Source organism: Styela clava, chromosome 3 (genome assembly GCF_964204865.1).
Source record: "Styela clava chromosome 3, kaStyClav1.hap1.2, whole genome shotgun sequence".
NCBI classification, from domain to species: domain Eukaryota; kingdom Metazoa; phylum Chordata; class Ascidiacea; order Stolidobranchia; family Styelidae; genus Styela; species Styela clava.
In genome coordinates, this window is record NC_135252.1 from 17,349,055 (window position 1) to 17,365,400 (window position 16,346).

The following is a 16,346-nucleotide window of genomic DNA, read 5'->3' on the forward strand; positions in this document are numbered from 1 at the left end:
TTACAACTGAATAAACATAAGTTTATGACGTTTAGATTTTCTAATTATTGAAATTTAATCATTTTATGAATATTGATGAATTCCTTATTAGATTGAGCAATACAATCAACAATGAGTAAAATCATTACGATAAAAATTATTGAACGATACATCAGAGGTACTTTTACAGATGCTCTGTTTAAATTTAATCGTCAGTGTATTGCCTTGAAAGTAGTTTTGGTTTAATTGTATTTGATATAGACAGAGAGAAAATGGGCCACGATTTGATCGTTTCAGTTGCAGGGATTAGATGTTGCAGTCACTCGTAGAATAACACCTATTTTATCCATACTTATACTATGTATGTATTACTACCCACCAAGAGATATCTCGTGTGTCGGATTTTGTAAGTGTGTAGCAATAAGCACCAAGCAGTACATAGAAAGGACGGGTGCCACTACAAGATAGCCATCCCTATCCGAAGTTAACCAAACCTCAAAGTTATCGAGTTACGGCCTTTCGGAAAATTATATATATTTTACAGGGCGCCTGAATATATTTCCGGGTTTTGGGTTCAGCTCTTTGGTGAAACAGCCATTTCAAAGCATACATACTTCGTTGAGTGAATTTATTGCTAATGTGCAAAAGACGATATACGCCAGAGGTGGCCAACCTGCTTTCGACTAAAATCTTTAAAATAGCTCGCGATCGACTGATCGGTAATAAGGTCATACACAAAAACGAATGAGTACTGAATATGCAGATGACTAACTACACATATACAAAAATTCCACCGCTGCCAATAAGTCGGCTCAATCTTAATAAAATCGCCACAAAAATTTGTATTTTTTATGCTCTATTTAATTTGTTAAATTGATTATGTAATTGTACCCGGAGTAAATCTTTGATCATTTATTTTAGCTTTATTCAAACCATACAATTCAGATCTAAAGCCTGTCTAATTTGAAGTCGTTGAAAATCCTTATAAAACCCTGCCAAGTATCCATGTAAGATCTGAACAGCCAAACATAAATATTTTCAAACCATAAAAGCTTCATGACTGATCAAACTTCAGTAGAGCCATCTAATTTACAATTTCCTCCAAGTCCGATTCTTTGCTCGCATGAAATGAGAAAAATTGGGCATTTTGATGCCACTGCGAACAAAATTGATCACACTGCTCTTGGAGTGAGACAATAACTTCCACATACTGCAGGAGTTATTTTAGGATCGTTTGTCGGTCAAGACACACGATGTTCGGCACGTTCATTTCCTAACCTTGGCAGCGGCAAAACTTGCATCTGTACATAATAATATGCCCCATGAAACTTGCCTAGACTCAAATAGTGTATGTATATATCGTACTTTGCGCATGTACAGTACTGTATTCTTTCTGCTTTAAAACACACAACAGACGCTGCATGGAACTGGTTCATAGGAATTTTTTGGGATGTTAATAAATTCACTCAACATCAGACGCGATCGACTACTCGAGACGTGGCGATCGACGTTTTGGCTACCCCTGATACACAAGTCACATACAGTATATGAGTCTAAGCAAGCCTGATAGAGCACATTGTTACGTGACAAATGAAAGTTTTGCCACTGCCAAGGTTTAGAAATGCACTTGTCGGCACTGAGAAGCTATCCTACAATAACTTTTGCGGTATCTTTGGCGGAGTAAGTGTGGTAAAGTGTATTCGGTAGCAGTGGCATCAGAATTTTCAATAGTTTCTAATTCAAAGCTAGTAACGAATCGGACTTGGAGGAAATTGGAAGTAAGAGCTAGTTTTCATCGGGAGTTGTTGACTATTTTTCATTGTTATCTTGCTTTTTTGTTATCTTTAGAAAATAGGTATAATATGTGAAGAGGTCAAAATGTGAGTGCATTTGAAATCAATTTATTGCAACTTAGCTGTGCGGAATGAAGGTTGCTAAAAAACTTCATTATATTAAACGCTATATGAAAATATGGATAGCTCTTGTTATTTTCATATACTGTATACTGCAGCGTCAGTATATAATATCTGTTTTGAATAACTTAACTTTTCACGAAGATTTTGACTTGGAATACTTTGATGTAGACGACATCGATAACACTGAAACGATAGAATTGAGCCATTTACCTAACATGGCTAGAATAAAACGGAAAACAATTCTGGATTATAAACCAGGCCACCGCCCTTGTCGTCATTATCCTAGGAACTTGAAGGGAAATTTAACATCTAACATCAAGATCAACGTAACTCAAACTCTTCCGTGGGACGTTATAGAGTCTTCCATTTCCAGGGTTTACGAGGGAAAATTTTCTCCTAGAAATTGTAAATCACGCTACAATGTTGCAATCATAATTCCGTTGCGGAATCGTGAATCTCAATTAAAAGTATTATTAGCTCATATGCATCCTATATGGCAACGACAAAATCTTGATTACACTGTTTATACCATTACACAAGCAGGGGAGGGATTATTTAATAGAGCAAAACTTATCAACGTGGGAGTTTTTGAAGCTACGAAAGGTAAGAATCACTGTATATTTTGATTTTCTAATGATACCAACTTGTGTGAAATGGGTGGTTTTGGATTAGTACATTATTTTTTAGAAAAGTCATGTATATTGTATGAATTCTTGTTGTTTGTCTGGCCATACAAAAAACACTGCCTTATCTTAGGTTTTATTAGAAAATGTAGCCACCATCGTCGCTATCTATAAAAAGTATATTGAATGCTTGTCGATTTCATTTTCAAATAAATTTGTCGCCTTATCGCCGGTTGTATATGAACGATATTATCTGCCAGGTCCAACTTAAAATATTCAGCCAGCTTCAACAAATAGGTTTCAAAGTTCAATTCCAAACCTGCAATCAAAATTCAACTTCTTTAGGGAAACAAATATACGATTTATATACCCTTTTACATCCAGTGAAAAAAAATTGATATATATTATTCTTCAATTTTACTTTCCAGAGCAATCCTACGACTGTTTTGTGTTTCATGATGTTGACTTGTTGTTGGAAGATGACCGGTGTTTGTATTGGTGTGACGAAGAAAATCCTCGTCATATATCGATGTATATGGACAAATTTGCTTATGAACCACTCTCTTATTCGACAACATGTCGTCCAGCATCATGTAAGTGCTATGGAATTTTATATTGACTGTTTACACAATTTGTTAAAAATTACTGCCATTCACGCTCATACAGGGTGAGGCAAACAAACCTCCCATATTCAACTTTTAGAAAAAATACAAGAATAGCCTCTATTAAATTTTTATTGCACACTCAACAAGGCATTTGATTTCTATTTTGAGTAAACTTCTTTTACAAAACAACCTATTAGAGATGGTCCCTCCATCTGCAATTCATAAGCTTATCCTAAAGTTTTCCATCAACCTCTTAGTGATTTCTCGCGGATTTCATTTTCTATTTTGAACAAAAGTGGAAAGTCAGGCGACCGTGCTGGCCATTCCATATTACCATGCAAAGAATTCAAATGCGTTGAAACGATTCCCCGCAAAACATTCATTGATTTTTTGCCGTGTGGGCTGTTGCCCCATCTTGTTAAAACCATAACTTTGCATGATTTCTAAGATATTTAAGTTTTGGCATGAAAACGTTTTGCAGCATAACGAACTGAAGTAAGCGAAACCGCCTGCTCGAAAAATTAACGACTCCAAATTGCAAAACTCGCAACTACGCACCACAGCGTACTCGCTTAATATGAAGAGGTCTTCCTGTAGCCTTACAAGGTTTTCTCTGCGTTCTGCCAAGAAGCGAAAATTTTGCTTATTGACATACCAGATTCGCTGTTAGTTTGTATAAAATTCGTAATAAATCACTTGTTTTTAATAAATCATAAATCACGAAAATAAAATGGCAGTTCATTAACAACATAAATTTACCTAAATTAGATAAATAACCGCAACAGCTTTGCCATAGTAAGAATTTAAAATGTGGTAACTTTTTCGCCTCAATATCATTCTTCATAAAATGGCACATATGTAGCAATACTCATAGACCGTTGTAAATAATAATATCAATAGGTTTCAATAGTCTACTGAACTATTTCGATAGTCGAATTTGAACAAATGAACTTCACTGATCACCGCCAACAAGTTACATTTCCTAATTAACAAAAATACCTAGAAGTATTAATATTTACCAACACTGTTTTAGTTTTTTTAGAAAATATTATATATTACGGCGGCGTGTCAAGTATGACACCAAAGCAGTTCAACAATGTCAATGGTTTCTCAAACTTTTATTGGGGATGGGGAGGGGAAGATGATGACATGTATTTCAGATTGAAAACTGCAGGTTTGTGATTTCTTTCATGGATTGAAAATATATTACCGATGTTGAAATAATAAATGAGGAATTTAAAAAATGACTTTAGGTTTATGATATCGCATAAAAGACTTCATAAGTATCTTGTTGAAAAATAACTGGTAAATGCTTTCATACAAAATTTGACTGAATTTGTTTAAATCTTGATTGCTTTATACATTGGGTCTAAAGTTTGCTGAATACCTTAACAGCTCTAACCATCAGAGGCAGCTTGACTAGAGCACTTTCGGTAGTACGGTTGATCATGCCATGAAATTTGACACAAACAATTTGCAAAATGACGATAAAAAGAAAAGGGCTGAAAGTATCTAAACTTGTGCCAGCCAAATATGATTACTCAGAATTATGATTTTGGCGCACTGCTGTGCCTGCGATCTAGATCCTCCGCAGTTTAGTCAAATTATTAGATGTATATATGTTAACAGCTGATTTTGATTCTATATTTTTCAACAACGAAATATGTTATTGCGCTGAGTTATAAACATTGAAGGCTATTCATTTTGATAACAAAATTGTTTTGATGGCAAAATAAAGACAGGTTATGACTGCTTTTTTTCTTAGTTTCTCCTCTTGAGTGATTGAGTAGCTAAACGATTTTATGGTGCATATAAAACCACAAGTTTCCTATTCCCTGTGTATCTTCCCGTTAGATCAGGGATTCCCAACCGGTGGTACGCGTACCACTAGTGGTACGCGGGAGCTTTTCAGGTGGTACGCGTGCAGCTTTCTGTTGTATTCGATATATATGACATCACAATCATGTTATTTATTGACGCTTTTGCAAGAGTTCTTGTTAGAATAGCCAACTCGTCGCCTGTGATTGCTTTGCCAAAGTTTTGGCTGAGTATTTTAAAATGTCGAAGCGAAAGTATAGTGAAAATTATATTGAGTATGGCTTCATTGCTATTGAACATCGAGGAGATATCTTACCTCAGTGCGTGATCTGTATGAAAACCCTTTCAAATGCAGCTTTGAAACCAAGTTTGCTTAAGCGACACCTTGAAACCAATCATACAGATAAGATGAACCGAGATAAGAGTTATTTTGAGCGACTTGGGGAGAACGTGAAGAGACAGCGCATGGATCACACAGGCCAGTTTTACCAAAAGAATGCGGGGATTGTAAAGGCATCCTACGAAGTATCTCTTCTGGTGGCCCAACACAAAAAAGCTCATGTCATTGCAGAGTCTCTTATTTTGCCTGCAGCTAAGATATTAGTCAGAAATTTGATTGGAGAAGAGTCAGCGGCAAAGTTGGATAGTGTTTCGCTTTCTAACAATACCGTGAAACGACGCATCGAGGAAATGTCAGTTGATATTACTGACCAGGTGATTGCAGGAGTAAGAAATTCGAAGTTTGGATTTGCCTTACAACTTGATGAATCGACAGATGTCACAAACTGCTGCCAACTGCTTGCCTACGTCCGCTTTATTCAGAACGATACTGTAAAAACGGAATTAATGTTGAATCATGAGCTGTCTACTACATCAAAAGGAAAAGATATTTTCAACTCTTTGGATAATTTTTTCAAGGAAAATGAATTAGATTGGGGAAATCTTGTCGGATGTACCACGGATGGGGCTCCCTCCATGCTCGGCAGAAAATCTGGATTTCAAGCCCTTGTCAAAGCAGTGTCACCTCGCGTCGTAAGTGTTCACTGTTTCATACACAGATTTGCTCTTTGCACAAAAGTTCTTCCTGCAAATTTGTTAATGTGCTTGAACAGGGTCATCAAAATCGTAAATTTTGTTAAAACATCAGCTTTAAATACTCGATTGTTTAAGGTTCTTTGCGAAGATCTCGGCTCTGATCACACGTGTCTCCTTTATCACACAGAAGTACGTTGGCTCTCTCGAGGAAACACAACTAAACGTCTTTTTGAAATGAGGGATGAATTACTTTTATTTTTCCAACAGAAAGACCATGACTTTCAAAACGACCTGCAGGATGAGGATTTTATTGCGAAGTTGGCTTATTTGTCAGATATATTTGAAACATTCAATCACTTAAATTTGTCATTTCAAGGGAAAAACTGCACAGTCGCAGACTTTGTTTCAAAACTGGGAGCCTTTATCAGAAAGCTGAATTTATGGAGAAAAAATGTGGAAAACAAGCGCTATGGTATGTTTAAATTTCTGTCAGCCCTTGAAATAGAAATCAGTGATGACTTGTCCAGAGAAATTACCCAGCACCTCTCGCTGCTAACTGCTGAATTGCAGCATTACTTTCCAGATACCTCATGCTGCCCATACGTCACAGATCCTTTCTCAGTGGACCCAGCCGACCTACTTGTTGGTACAGGGGAACAAGAGGAACTGATAGACATACAGGAGGATCTGGAAGCAAAAAAACAATGCAAAGAATATTCTGCAATAAACTTTTGGCTTAGTATGGCTTCTTCATACCCAACGCTAGCTTCTCACGCTATTCCACAACTACTGATTTTTCCTTCTACTTGGGAATGTGAGCAGGGATTTTCTATTCTTATGAACATCAAATCAAAAAATCGAAACCGACTAAGTGCCCCCGGACATGACTTCAGATGTGCTATTAGCAACGTTATGCCGCGCATCGATCAACTGGCGCAAGACAAACAAAAACAAAAATCCCATTAAATTTAGCCGTGCACTTTTCGTTGTTTATTCTGATTGGTAATTTTGGTACATTCGTTAAATTTACATCCTGATTTATCATGTTATCATAATAAATTGGTTTTGTAAAATTTGTATCAAATTAGCTGTTTCGAAAATAGTGGTACATGTTGACAAATCGTGGTGCCCAAGTGGTACGAGAACGTAAAAAGGTTGGGAACCCCTGCGTTAGATGAAGACGTCCAGTAATATACGGGGAATGTTGAGAATATTATTTTAGTCGTAAACTTGTATTTTGGATCTCAAGAGACACTGCATAAAATATTTGCGTTTGACAAATTTTCTAGTCAGATTTGCATGGATATGTATTTCAAAAACGCCCAAAATTGTCTCGCATTAGTTCTGGCAGTTGATCAAATTTCTTTTGTTTTCAGGATACGACGTGTCCAATCCATACGGTCAACATTGTTCATTTCGTATGATAGCGCATGAACACGAGTCTTCGAACGCTGAGAATGAAGCAAGATATACTCTGTTATATCATGCCGCTTCCAGAATGAGAAAAGAAGGCTCAAACACTTTGAGGTCAGTATCCTGGATACGTGCAATTTGACAGATAGACCCGAATCCATCCAAATATTTGCAATCGTATTTCGCCGAGTTAATTAAAAACCATATTCAGAGCATGATCTGTTGGTGCGCTATGATATCGCTTGGCGTCGTTTTAAAAAGTATATAACAATAACAGATAATATCAGGAAGTTACATAAAACCGAAACCAAATGCTAATAATAAAAAACAAAATATTCTGCGCGCGTTTGCTCAAAGCGATAATATCCGCGGAAGTCAGGTCAGATGGAGGTAATTACTGTAACGAACGCCTCCGACTATTGTATGAAGGTAAACAGATTATTCATCATTTGTAGGCATACTTGTCAGTAAGTATAAGTCCACCACCGCGCGGTCAGTCGAAAGCCGTCAAATTTGACAGCCACGAACACAAATGCTATACGCTTTCGTTTGTAAGGATTTTGAGAGATAGAAAACCCATCCAATTTAACTACAGCACGTCATATGAATTAGAACAAAAAACAATTGTAGAGGTTGAGTATTAGAATCAACAAATAATGGGCGCGACTGAACGTGTGGTGTACAATGTATTTCTTTTACTCTGCGTTATATGAAGCGTCTCGACTTTCGATCCACATTTATAAGTATAGGTTTTTTGGAAACTTAACCAAAACTTTTCCGAAGACAAAATAGCGGAAAAATTATTTCATTTATGCCACTATTTACGACACTACCTAAAACTGCCAAGTAATTGCAAATAAAACAACAAAAACGATTCATTGGTTACAACCATGCTTGATATTCTGTCCAAGTAAAAGAGTGTATGAGGGACTGCTGAAATTCCAATTGTTGCGTCACTGGTATTACGGGAATTGGCCATTGTTACAGAAATGCACAAGCAAATCGTTGCTCGGAGAAATATATGGTGTACCTTGCTTGTTTAGAATACGTTTATCTATTTTTTTTCAGATACAAATTATTGTCTGTGAAGAGATTTCCACTGTACGTTAACATCACAGTTGATATAGGAAGACCATCCATGAAAATGTTAAAGTTTATGTCGAGAAAAATGTCTTGGACGGAAATATGCATTGCACGAGTTCCATGGCGAATGTAATTCACGTTTTATTTCTTCAATCGAACGATAGAAGTCGCAAGAAAATATTAGAAAATAAAGGAATGACGGAAAGTCAAAATTCAGGAAGAACGAAGCAGATACCATAAAAATTTAAACTAATATTAAATGAAATTGACGATTACCGTCTATTTTCACGCTAAGACTTCAAATGTTGTATTACGAAATAAATTTTAAAAAAATATATATTTATTTCATACCACATTCGAGTGGCGATTGAACCGTATATCTATCCGTATTCTCAATTAGCATAAATTAATTTAATAAATGGATTAACTAGATTTAGTTGCCTTGCATTCAATAATTTGGAGTGTATAAAATATATTTTTTTTATGCAAACTTTTGATTGGAAGAAAAATACTTCATACCGTCAGTGGTAATGATCAGGCTATTCATTCAGATCAGAGCTGGGCAAATTACGGCTGGAACCGGCCCACTTGTGTGTGATGAAATTACGACTATAGTTTTTATGGATATAAATTTCTGTTGAAAACATCGATGAAAATAACGTCACAATGACGCCGATTGTTACATTGTGCTTCTAATTGTTATATAAAAGTTGAGCTAGCTGTTGTAAATGAACTGTTTTTTTATTCATAGTCCTTCAAATTGAGTTTTGAGCCTCCGGTCCAGTAACCAAGTCTGTAACTGGCCCACTCGATTGTAGGACAACAGAACTATCCTTGCTTTTAGGTATGGCTAAAGAAGCCTTCTTTGCCGATATTATGCTGTTAAACTTTATATTCATTCGATTACTGTTTTGCACATTTGTACTGTCGATGTCGAGCATGTGTAGTTTTATTAATAAATTAATTTTCAGAAATGAAATTGTGTGCTTGGCTCAACCACTGCAGAAAAAATCTGTTGTTATTTTGTCGCACGCGAAGATATTATTGGCCAGTAACGATCAACTTCGCAGATCAGTATGGCTAAAATCAGATCGTAGGATCATTATGGGCATTTTGAATGTTGCATACCCACTGAAAAGGTATCCAGAGGAGAAAAAATATGGTTTACGAGTGGCATAAAAGAGTTGGAAAGCTCTACAACCTCAATTCAGATTGTTATTCGGGTACTTGTGAATGTGGGACAGCATTGTATTGAAACAAGTTTAAAAATTAAACTTAAAATGCTGATGTAACATTTTTTCAGACTTTTTTCATTGATTCCCTGCTTCGCTTCATATCTATCAGGGGTGCCCTGCGATGGCCACGTCTCGATCAGTCCATCGCGTCTGATGTTGATTGAATTTTAGTGAAATACCCCCCAAAATTGCCTCAAATCAGTTGTGTGTTTTACAACAGGGAGAATACAGTACTTTACATGTCCAAAATACAATATACACATACGATTTTGGGTCTGACCAAGCCCGATAAAGCATATTATTACGTAACAAATGCAAGTTTTTCCGCTGCCAAGGTTAAAAAATGAAATGCTGAATATCGCATGTTTAGACTAGAGTTTAGCGAGACTGATCTTACAAAAACTTTTGCAGTATGCGAAACTTACTGTCTCACTCCAAGAGTAGTGTGATAAATTTTATTCGCAATGGTAGCAGTGGCATCAAAATGCCTAATTTGTTCTAATTCTAAGCAAGCGAGGAATCGCATTTGAAGAAAATTGTAAATTAGATACTGAAGTTTGAGCAGTCTTGTAACATTTATGGTTTGAGGATATTTATTTTTTGCTGTATAGATAATACATGAATACTTGTAGAGGTTTTTTAAAAAATTTCAACACTTACGACTAAAAATCAGGCACATCTGAATTGTATGATTTAAATAAATCTTGAAAAAAAAGATGAAACATTTACTCCGGGTACAATTAAATGATCGAATCAACAACTTGGATGGAACATAAAAAACACAAATTTTGTGTCGATTTCAATAATAATGTACGCACAAAGCCTTCTTATTGGCAGCGGTAGAATTTTTTGTATGCGTGTGTGCAGTTATCTGCATATTCAGTTTTTGTGTAGGACCTTATTACCGATCAGTCGATCGCGATCTATTTCGAAGATTTTAGTCGATCGCGGGCAAAAGCAGGTTGGCCACCCCTGATATATATGGCTTACATACGCCAGACCCTATACTCAACAACTAGTATGTTGTCTCTCTCATAAATTTGTAGTAGTTGTCATAGGATTTTAGCTGAAGTCTCTTCGGTATTATTTATGATAGAATATAGATGAATAATAAAAATTGTCATCTGATACCCCCGTTTAGTTTCATCCCATATATGCGCCTCGGGCGCATTACATCTCATTGAAATTACAGTGTTCAATCGCAACAGATTTCGGCCATTATGCTATCATAACGGAAATGTGATTCTGGGGGAAACATGCAGTTAAAATCACGTTTTAATATGTTACAACCATAAGTATTTTCAAACGCAACCCATTGATAAAATCGATGCAGAAAAGCGTCTCTTACAAGCGAAGTACATTGCACTGTTGTTGAACATGGGACTTGGATTCGTGTACGATTATACTCAACCACATATAAGGTAATATTCTGAGACGGGTTTCAAAATTCAGGTCGGTTGACAAACAGTAAGTCTCGTTGGTAATATGCAGTCGTGTTACAATTAGTATCTATGGATAAATATGCTGGTGAAGCGTAGGATTTACAGGCATTTACTCATCGTTAGAATGAGTACAAGGTGAGACAAAGATTTGTTTTTAGACCGAGATTTGCAAGGTATACAGTCGGTTCAAGTATTCCGACTAGGTATAATATTTTTTTACAATGACGGCTATTGTGCCTAGGTACAATCCATCACGTGAGAGAGTCTGGCGTTGCGTTATCCTGGTACAACCGATATCAAAACTCATTTTGCACTGACCGCCACTGATGTGATTACAAACGTCATGACATAAGTTCTATAATTAACCCAATGTATTTCAGAAAATGCTCGTTTTATAGGACAATTTTGTCTGTCGCCGTGACTACCCTTTTCTGCTTAACTGCATTGATCAAATTACAATATCACAAGTATTTATACAAGTGAGTTACATCGTTTTAAATTACTTTTTGTTGTTATGGTAGTTGTTTGTGTTTTTGCATCCTAGAAATTTAGCGCTGTGGTTTATACAAACCAAGAAAGGAAAGGTTCTCATTATTGTCAGAATTAGCCATGTTTTCTTTTCTTCCTTTGTCTTCTTTTATCTGCGTGAAAAATCTTTTTCGACACTAACTTATGTCGAAACAAAATATCGGTCAAATTTGGAACCAGTAGTGCCAAGATTCGATCTTTCATGCGAGGATATGCCAGCACATCGGTCAATTCAAAAGTCTGAGGGTCGCGAAAACGTGGGTCGTGCTGAAAAAAGTTGGGAGAACACCAAATATACTATCATCCAATAATTTATTTTCGCAGCAGTGTAACTTCGATAGACACAGTTCATATGCGAAAAGGAACACCAACCGTTTCTGATACTGTCACAAAAGTAGACGTTCATGTTGATATAGAATCAGTTATTCGATGCAAATCACAAAGCATGGGGTGTTTCAATCTAGCGGTGATGAAGGAAAAAATTGATAGAAGTGAGCAAAGTTCTCTGATGTCATGTCTTCACGACTGTTCGAAAAGGTTAGTTTCACGAAATCGATCCTTTGGGCATGTATCAAATACGGCAACACCAGGGTAGTTTTTATTTGATACAAAGTGTTTAAACTATTTTAACATTTCAGTACATAAAGATAAGTCCCTCAAAGCTGTTACGCATTATTTTTTTTATATTTCTTCACTTTTCATCATTTGCTTAGCTAACACCTTACCGGTGCCAGTGCGTGATCTTCGCATCCATAAATTTGAGCCATACTCTCTTTTTTGATAAGAAAGGTTTAATACACAGGAAATATTTAGATTTTCTGCTATACAAAGCCTTAATGCGAACCAATAACCACGTTTTTTACGAACCTCGAACAAATTCTATCTATCTATGCAATACAAGTATCAGGGATCACGTTTTCATCTAATAATATTTTAATATACTTCATGATTGAAGTGCATTCTTACTCATATTTCATTGTTGTTGCAGTACTTACCGTTACTACGGAAAAATAGAATCAACTTGCTATTGTGCGAATGATTCCAAACATTTGGTGGATATTCAATCATGGACATATTGCGACAAAACATCAAGACAAGATAAAAGAATCGAGATATTTCATATTACAGAATCGTGCCATAAAGGTCAGTAGTGAATATATGTAACGACGATATAAATTATGGACTTTTCCGATAGCTGAGTCTGGACCAGGACCGCATACGTTTTTTTAATTAACTCTTGTAAAGACAAAACAAGCCTAGATTACTCAAATCTGTTTCTGCAAAAGAAAATAGTTGTGAAAAACAGTCTTTCGTACTTTACAGGGTTTCCTGAAGCTCTTGTTCCAAAATATTACGTAGGTTGTGTTCCACTGCTACCCCAAATATTTATGTTTGACAAGGATAAGGTATTCAGAACAAGTGCGCCATCCGTCGAAAAATGCATATATTTGTGCGAAGAAAGAAAATTTCCACTCGCGATGAAGAGTCACGAAAAAACTACTTGCCTATGCTTTGAACCGAGGACAGTGTAAGTTAAATAATGTATTAGGACAATAGATTGTTGTTACAGGGGATACTTTTCATTTCAAGTGGCGGGAATCGGGGAGTCCGCCGGAGCCGTTCTCGGAATGTAGTGATATTCAGCGAATCCGTTCTTGTTTTTTTGCCTCAGACATTAGACGACCGCAGCAAATGTGCACCGCAGTTAATCACTGGCGTAATATTTGGGGTTTCGAAAGTTATATATTATATTTATTTGAAGCGTGTCATGTTGATATATCTTACGTAGTAAAGTATGAGGGAACCTGTCGTCGATACAAAGAATCCCACCACTGAGAATATCTTTCAGAGATGATTAAGCGATTGATTACAAACTGTTCGGATAAGATATTAATCTTACAACTGGTGACAATTCCCCGGAGGTGGTAGGCTATATATATAATATTGTACAAACTTTATTTGATACATATATAAGTATTTATTCAGTATTTTTTATTGCAGATTTCGTAATGCCACGGAGTTGGAAACATTACTTAAACAATGTGACGGAAGCAGCAAAGAAAAATCTTTTCATCTTTATCACACTTACCAGGAAAATCGTTTTTGCTCGAGTCGCGCATTTTTAGAACCAAACGAATCTCCTGTGACTGCTCTCGCGAGTCCACCAGGATCGGGAAACACCTGGATGCGATATTTACTTGAAGTCGCTACTGGAATTTATTCAGGCTCATCTTATGGCGATAAAAGGTTGCGTAAAGGAGGTGCGTGCATGTGAAATAAACGCGAGAGTAATAAAATATTTTGCCGAGTCTTCCGCTAACGTGCGTAGGCAAATTAATCTACTCTTTTAAAATGCCTTCATTTAATCTCACACTCTAGATACCGCCGAGTAAATAAATAACTGTCGGTATTTGATGGTGCAATGTTATTAGTTACCACGGACTCAAATGAAACTGCAATAATGTTTGAAAATGACGCGTTTCAATGGCTTGTCTTGCTGTTTCCGAACCCAATAATTTTATGCTTCTAAAGTGAACCTGATGATTCCATGAATAACAACGCACAGTAATAAAGTTTTCAACCATTCAGGTTTTATCGGCGAATGTACAACTTACAATTCTGGCAGGACATTGGCGGTAAAGGATCACTTCATGAAGGAGAAGAATCGAAATTACAAACGTGCAATAATACTTTTACGAAATCCATTTCATGCGTTACTGGCGGACTATCACAGAAAATATTCTGGTCATGTTGGGACAGTGGATGATGAAAAACTCACACCCGAAGGTAGGCAATAGCCTACCTAACATGTGTGTGTTCTAAGATAACTTTGGCTTTGAGAATGTATGTTTTTTCTTTGTAGTTTTCAAGGCGTATATTTCAAAGAGTGCACCGGAGTGGCTTCGCAGACTTCAAAGATATTTCACACACGTGAAAGGAGACAAAGTTGTTGTTTTATATGAAGATCTTGTGGACAATCTGCTGCCTCAGATGAGAAAAGTTGTCAATTTTTTTCCAAGAAAGTTGATGGAAAAATATATTCCTAGTCTGGAAGACAGACTGGTGTGCCTAATTCTTGATCACACCGGGTCCTTCAAAAGACCAAAGTCGGAGTTCCCGTATTATCTTTTTGATGAAAAAGTAAAAACTACGATTCGAAAATCACTAGGCGAATTAAGAAATTTATTTAGGCAGAACAATTTGGGAGAGCTTCCAAAATCGTATTCTGATACATGAATAAAACTCCGTGAGTGTGAAATTTTCATCCTCCCACATTAGGCAAATGTCGATACATTTATTAGACGAGTGTTTCCAATGCAAAATATTCTCTTTATGCAAACTCTTTACTTTTTATTTCTGCTCACAAGCAGTGCTCAATATAAAATATCCTCCACTTTTATTTTAATTTTAGCAGTATATATATACGCTTGAATAATTGTGCTTCACTCGTTTCGTCAAGGTAACACGGCTCTAAATAATTTTCTGAATGAGTGTGCAGGTCTGTGAGACAAGGGATTACCCCCCGACGTTATAGTATCATTCTTACTTTCAAACTTTGTAGGGTCAGAGTTTAAATTTGAACCCAGAGTTTGGATTTCAGATGCTCATAAATCATAGATCAAATCTAACAAGAAATTGAAGAGGTCACAAGCGGAGTTTCCATAATCGAAATCCTCCCACATCAGGCAAATGTCGATACATTTATTGGACGAGTGTTTCCAAACTCTTTAGTTTTCATTTCTGTTCACAAGCAGTGCTCGATATAAAAAATCCTCCACTCTTATTTTAACTTTAGCAGTATGCTTGATTAATTGTGCCCTTCAATCATTTTGTAAAGTTAACACGGCTCTAAATAATTTTCTGAATGAGTGTGCAGGTCTGTGAGACAAGGGATTACCCCCCGACGTTATAGTATCATTCTTACTTTTGAACTTTGTAGGGTTAAAGTTAAAATTTGAACAACCCAGAGTTTGGATTTCAGATGCTCATAAATCATAGATCAAATCTAACAAGAAATTGAAGAGGTCACAAGCGGAGTTTCCATAATCGAAATCCTCCCACATCAGGCAAATGTCGATACATTTATTGGACGAGTGTTTCCAAACTCTTTAGTTTTCATTTCTGTTCACAAGCAGTGCTCGATATAAAAAATCCTCCACTCTTATTTTAACTTTAGCAGTATGCTTGATTAATTGTGCCCTTCAATCATTTTGTAAAGTTAACACGGCGTTAAATAATTTTATGAATGAGTGTGCAGGACTGTGAGACGAGAAATTTCCCCTGACGTTATAGTATCATTCTTACTTTTGAACTATGTAGGGTCAGAGTTAAATTTTGAATAACCCAGAGTTTGGATTTCAGATGATCATAAATCAAATCTAACAACAAATTGAATAAGACACAAGCGGAGTTTCCATAATCGAAACGTGGTAATCCAAAGTAGAATATTTCTATCCAATCTAATACATATCATGTATGTTAAGTGCTAAATTTACTTCTTAAAACAACTGTACGACTCCACAGTAAGTTTAATTAAAAGTGATACGTCTGTAGTTACAAGCTGAATTTTTATAATGATTGTCGCAGCGAGGAAGTTCCCCCAATCGATTGAGCGACTAGGAAGCTATTTGGCACATTATATCCCGACGGTAAACCAGGTGGGAGTTGA

The 16,346-nt window shown here is 36.3% G+C and overlaps 3 protein-coding genes across 5 annotated transcripts; all 3 read left to right on the top strand.

Moving 5' to 3' along the window:
* Nucleotides 1–1,822: 1,822 nt before the first annotated feature.
* LOC120342426 (beta-1,4-galactosyltransferase 4-like) lies at nt 1,823–9,651 on the top strand. Its single transcript, XM_078110724.1, has 6 exons — nt 1,823–2,498; nt 2,947–3,111; nt 4,157–4,297; nt 7,353–7,503; nt 8,458–8,601; nt 9,444–9,651. Exons 1-6 carry the CDS (start codon nt 1,904–1,906, stop codon nt 9,649–9,651), a joined length of 1,404 nt encoding a protein of 467 aa, XP_077966850.1. The 5' UTR covers nt 1,823–1,903.
* LOC120346993 (zinc finger BED domain-containing protein 5-like) lies at nt 4,976–6,943 on the top strand. Of its 2 annotated transcripts, XM_078110897.1 has the most exons (3): nt 4,976–5,973; nt 6,244–6,448; nt 6,560–6,943. In XM_078110897.1, exons 1-3 carry the CDS (start codon nt 5,182–5,184, stop codon nt 6,940–6,942), a joined length of 1,380 nt encoding a protein of 459 aa, XP_077967023.1. In that variant the 5' UTR covers nt 4,976–5,181; the 3' UTR covers nt 6,943. The 2 variants fall into 2 exon arrangements, with proteins under 2 accessions (XP_077967023.1, XP_077967022.1); XM_078110896.1 differs by having other exon boundaries at nt 6,244–6,943.
* Nucleotides 9,652–10,964: 1,313 nt separating the features above from the next.
* Nucleotides 10,965–15,494, top strand: LOC120342425 (sialate:O-sulfotransferase 2-like). Of its 2 annotated transcripts, none has more exons than XM_039411258.2 (8): nt 10,965–11,128; nt 11,530–11,628; nt 12,002–12,214; nt 12,666–12,820; nt 13,001–13,205; nt 13,679–13,938; nt 14,267–14,464; nt 14,541–15,494. In XM_039411258.2, exons 1-8 carry the CDS (start codon nt 11,085–11,087, stop codon nt 14,912–14,914), a joined length of 1,548 nt encoding a protein of 515 aa, XP_039267192.2. In that variant the 5' UTR covers nt 10,965–11,084; the 3' UTR covers nt 14,915–15,494. The 2 variants fall into 2 exon arrangements, with proteins under 2 accessions (XP_039267192.2, XP_039267191.2); XM_039411257.2 differs by having other exon boundaries at nt 11,013–11,284.
* Nucleotides 15,495–16,346: the final 852 nt, after the last annotated feature.

Coding starts and splice junctions, on each gene's coding strand:
- LOC120342426 (XM_078110724.1), top strand. CDS start 1,904: ATGAAGGTTGCTAAAAAACTTCATTATATTAAACGCTATATGAAAATA. Junction 7,504..8,457: donor GAAGGCTCAAACACTTTGAG/GTCAGTATCCTG, acceptor ATTTTTTTTCAG/ATACAAATTATTGTCTGTGA. Junction 8,602..9,443: donor GCACGAGTTCCATGGCGAAT/GTAATTCACGTT, acceptor ATTAATTTTCAG/AAATGAAATTGTGTGCTTGG.
- LOC120346993 (XM_078110896.1), top strand. CDS start 5,182: ATGTCGAAGCGAAAGTATAGTGAAAATTATATTGAGTATGGCTTCATT. Junction 5,974..6,243: donor AAGCAGTGTCACCTCGCGTC/GTAAGTGTTCAC, acceptor TTTTTCCAACAG/AAAGACCATGACTTTCAAAA.
- LOC120342425 (XM_039411257.2), top strand. CDS start 11,229: ATGCTGGTGAAGCGTAGGATTTACAGGCATTTACTCATCGTTAGAATG. Junction 12,821..13,000: donor TACAGAATCGTGCCATAAAG/GTCAGTAGTGAA, acceptor CGTACTTTACAG/GGTTTCCTGAAGCTCTTGTT. Junction 13,939..14,266: donor TAAAAGGTTGCGTAAAGGAG/GTGCGTGCATGT, acceptor TCAACCATTCAG/GTTTTATCGGCGAATGTACA.